Raw genomic sequence first — 4,813 nt, 5'->3', positions numbered from 1 at the left:
CATCTCCATAGGAGTTTTTCCATTTATTGCAGCTGATGGCAACCGGTTAATTAGATGGCACGCATATGTAACTGCCTCAGCCCAAAATTCTTTGCCCAATCCAGCATTAGACAACATACATCGAACTTTCTCCAGTATAGTCTGATTCATACGTTCTGCCACCCCATTCTGTTGTGGTGTATCCCAAACAGTGAAGTGTCGCACAATGCCCTTATCTGACGAACTTGTATAAATGGATCATTTTTGTACTCAGTACCATTATCTAATCGAAGTCGTTTGACCTTTCGACCAGTCTGAGCCTCTACCATCTTCTTCTATTTCAAAAATGCATCCAAAACTTCATTTTTTTCTTTTCATTAGATACACCAATATTTTTCTTGAATAATCATCAACAAAAGTAACAAAATAGTGCATACCTCCCAAAGAAGCCACTTTGGTAGGTCCCCACACGTCACTATGAACATAATCCAGAATTCCTTCCGTATTGTGAATTGCTGAACCAAATTATACCCTCGTCTGCTTGCCCAGAACACAATGTTCACAAAATTCCAATTTGCAAAAATTTACACCTTTCAACAAGCCTTGCTTCGCCAAAGTCTGCAAAGCTTTTTCATCGGCATGTCCTAATCGCATATGCCATAACCTGGTAGCCTCTGAATCTGCATCTTTCACAGAAGCTGTTGATGTTGATCTCATAACTGTACTTCTATTTAAATAGTACAAGTTATTTCTTCTAGTGCCTTTTATCACCGTCAATACCCCAGCTACTACCTTTAGTAATCCATCTCTCAAAGTGATTGTGAGCCCTTTAGATTCTAGGGCCCCTAATGAGATGAGATTTTTCTTCAAGCTAGGTACATAGCGAACATCCGTCAAGACTTGGATTGAGCCGTCGTGATTCTTCAATTGGATTGTACCTACCCCCATTGTCTTACAAGCACTGTCATTGCCCATAAAAACAACTCCACCTTCTAGTTCTTTGAGACTAGAAAACCAGTCCTTATTAGGACACATATGATAAGTACATCCCGAATCCAAGATCCACTCATCCGTATGACATGTCATTGCCATGCCAACCAAGCTAAAGTCTGACTCCTCATCATGCTCCGCTACACATGCATCAGAAATAGCCTTGCCCTTTTGTAACTTAGGACAATTCTTTTTCCAATGCCCTTTCTTACGACAAAAAGCACATTCACCTTTGGCGAGTCTCCCTTTGGACTTGCCCCTTTTACCAGGTTTGTTGCTGTGTGAATGACCTCTTACTGTTAAGACTTCTGCAGTTGTATCTCTGTGATCTCTTTTATATTTTTTTCGAGTCTCAGATCTATACAACGCACTACAGACTGCATCAAATGTGATCATATCCTTCCCATGAAGCAATGTGGTGGTAAGATTATCATATTCATCGGGAAGAGAATTAAACAACAATAATGCCTTATCTTCATCTTCAAACTTCTCATCCAAATTTAGCAAGTCTGCTAAATTTTATTGAATGAGTTCACATGGTCATTCATTGACATACCGGGTGCATACGTGGATCGAAAAAGTTTGTTTTTCATATAAAGCCTATTTTCAAGACTTTTCGTTAGAAACTTTTCTTCCAGTGTATCCCACAACTTCTTCGCTGATGTCTCCCTCATGAAAGAGTACTTCTGCTCTTTGGCTAAACATAGGCGGATTGTACCACACACCTGTCTATTGATCTTGGCCCACTCCTTGTCATCCATCTTGTCAGGTTTTTCTTCAAGGGCTATATCCAACTCTTGCTGACATAAGACATCCAGGATCTCACATTGCCACATACCAAAATTATTGGTACCATCAAATTTCTCTACTTCAAATTTTGCATTGGTCACGGTAGCCTTTGTTGATGACGATGCCTCTGCCATTTTTCTCCTCAATCCCAACTACTGTATATGTGAATAGTACCATCTATGTAAATGGTACCGTGGATGAACAATACCGTATAAATAAATAGTATCGTAAACAGTCCTATTCCCCAAGTACGAATTTAGCTCTGATGCCAATTGTTGAGCAGAAGCGTGTAAAAGAGTAAAATTATTGTACTAAAAAATCACACTAAGTTCAATTCCCAGGAAAGAGAGGTGGATCACGAGGATCGCTTAAGTACCAGGTCTTTCCTAGCCAGAATATCCCTCTATCATAATCTAATAGCACAATAAATCACTACAATCACACTCGTAAAATATGCAGAATAAACAATAAAGAACACTAGAATTTTAACGAGGTTCAGCAAATTTTTCCTACGTCCTCGGGCACTATCAAATATATTTCACTCCAAAAATACAAGTGAAAGTTTACAAATAAGGAGAGAGAATAATGCCTTAAGTAGAGAATGGCATATGTGGGATGTAGAAAATGAGAAATAGTTAGGCCTATTTATAGTTGAAGTTCAAGGATTAACATGCCAATTCCCTATACAATTGGGGACCAAAATTGAAATTATCCCATGCCAAAATTTCAACCCAATTTCGGTGCCTTAAATTTTCAGATTTTCGGTGCCCAATTTTCTGACACAAATATCTTTGACTTTTCAAAGATAGATGACTGCCAATACCCTAATCTCGATCTCTCTAAAACCCCATCCCCAAGGGTGTTTTCTACTCATCTCCCGTATTCAATGCTAGCCGATTCCATCAAATGTTCAAATTGCCGGATTGTTTATATAACCCCGTAATCCATTTGACATCGTTGTCTCACTTTGGCACTTTGTAAGAGGCATGCATAATTTGCCTGATTGGCCATTGGGGACTGTTTTGAGATGTTTTGTAGAGGTGAAGAAGGGTATGGACCCTTTTGGGACCATGTTTTAGGGTACTGGAACATGAGCTTGTAGAAGCCATCGAATGTATTGTTCTTGAGATATGAAGAGCTGAAGGAAGATCCAGTGGCTCAAACAAAGAGATTGGCTGAATTCTTAGGATTTCCTTTCTCCATGGAAGAAGAGAAAACAGGTGTGGTTAACCAAATTGTTGATTTTTGCAGTTTCAACAATTTGAAAGATTTGGAGGTCAACAAAACTGGAAAAATGGCAGAAACAATATTACCTAATAATTTGTTTTTCAGGAGTGGAAAAGTGGGTGATTATGTTAATTATCTCACTCCTGCTGCTGTGGAACGTTTCAATAACATTTTAGAAGAAAAATTAAGTGGATCTGGTTTAACATTCAAGTAATTTTCTTAGTAATATTTGCTCTCAGAATGAAGCTGCGGATTGCATGGCTAAAATAGCTACTCAGCTTGTTAGTTTACAACAATTTGTTGCTCCTCCAGATATAGTAAAAAATATTTTGTTAGAGTATCATAATAAAACATTGTATTATAATGAAACTAGTGGTTGTAATCGCATAGTTGATGTTTCTTTTCTACCAAAAAAAAAATGTCATGTACAAAGTTTTTCCTTTATTGTAAAATGTTGTATTTTTTTCCTTTTGTTTTATGTCTACCTTTTGTGTGTTGATGTGTTCGCATCAAGTTACCTTTTTCTAATAAATTTACGTTTTCAAGCATGACTCTTCTAATATTATTAGTTTCTGAAATTTGAGCATTTGATAGTAATGAAATTTAATGAAATAACTTTGAATCATTCGATTATATGTAGTTGCATCCAAATAATATTTTTATCAATATAATATGTATATCTAATCCATTTGAAAGTTTACTTATATAACTAGAAATATATTGTAAAGTTTAACCATTAAAATTTTAAAATATTAATTATATACAAAAGCATAAAAGTATATAAAACAAAATTTAATTTTCCACTACATACACCTAATTTTATCCAAAAAGAAAAAAATTGTTGATAATTTTATTCAAAATTTAAGGTAATTAATTTTTCAATTCTAAATGAATTTTATTTTTGGTAAGTGAGTAAAATTTTAGTAAATAAAATTAAAAGTTTTGAGAGTCAAACTCTCAAATAGAAACACCCACAAATTATAGAAAGAGAAAACCACACATCTCCAATGAAACTCACTAAACAAACAAAGACCATCTAAAACACACCTTCAATATCACTAATAAAAGCTTCAACCATACTTCACTACTAGTAATCACACTTCACAAATTCTGTAACCACAATAAAACTCCACAAATACCACTGAACGCAAAGCCAACAAGAAGTTCCAATAGGATCCATTATGTTACTTGCCTTCTTGAATACCTTTTGCTCAGGCCCAAATTTGCTCGGCCCACTAGATAACCAAAACAGAAAATAAACCAAAAAGTCCAAATCTTAAATGTCCAGTTACAAATTACAAGCCCAAAAATAATTAAAATTACAACCCAAAAAATGAAGGCCCAGTGGCCCAAAATGTTTAAAACTTTTCAGAAAAAAATTGAAACCCTAGCCTACTGCCTAACCCTAGCCGCAAGCCTCTGCCACCTCTGACACTACCGCTACAGGCCAACCACCGCCACCTCCACGGGCGTTGCACGCCTCTGACACCTGTAGAGAGAAATCAATACAAGACCACGGAAGAAACAACTAGAAAAAACAAAAAAAAAATAGAAACGAAAAGGTTGTAACTTGGCTATAAAAGCCAAAACGTCCTCTTTCTATTTTTTCTATTCTTTTATGAATTAAATAAAGAAAAAACAAAAACAGAAAACATATTTCAGAGGTGAAATTTTCATTGTCTTGTTTGATTCTTTTTTTATTTTATTTTCATTTTTTTACATACTAAATAATAAAAATAAAAAAAAGAAAGAAAAAGGAAGGGCTCACCTGAGACGTCCTGCGGCCACGTCGTTGGAGGTCCTCCCTCCATCGCCGAAATCGGCCATA

General features: G+C 35.9%; 1 protein-coding gene across 1 annotated transcript; it reads left to right on the top strand.

The window, feature by feature from the left end:
- Positions 1-2,744: 2,744 nt before the first annotated feature.
- On the top strand, positions 2,745-3,199 carry LOC105766919 (cytosolic sulfotransferase 6-like). Its single transcript, XM_012586462.1, has 2 exons — positions 2,745-2,808; positions 2,895-3,199. Exons 1-2 carry the CDS (start codon positions 2,745-2,747, stop codon positions 3,197-3,199), a joined length of 369 nt encoding a protein of 122 aa, XP_012441916.1.
- The last annotated feature ends 1,614 nt before the right edge of the window (positions 3,200-4,813 follow it).

Source organism: Gossypium raimondii, chromosome 5 (assembly GCF_025698545.1).
Source record: "Gossypium raimondii isolate GPD5lz chromosome 5, ASM2569854v1, whole genome shotgun sequence".
Taxonomy (NCBI): domain Eukaryota; kingdom Viridiplantae; phylum Streptophyta; class Magnoliopsida; order Malvales; family Malvaceae; genus Gossypium; species Gossypium raimondii.
Note: the sequence above shows the minus strand (reverse complement) of the source record. Positions and strands in the feature narration are given on the sequence as shown.

Excerpts from the sequence above, each read along its gene's own strand:
- LOC105766919 (XM_012586462.1), top strand. The coding sequence starts at position 2,745 with ATGCATAATTTGCCTGATTGGCCATTGGGGACTGTTTTGAGATGTTTT. Across the intron at positions 2,809-2,894 it reads TTTTGTAGAGGTGAAGAAGG|AGCTGAAGGAAGATCCAGTG; the intron begins GTATGGACCCTT and ends TGAGATATGAAG.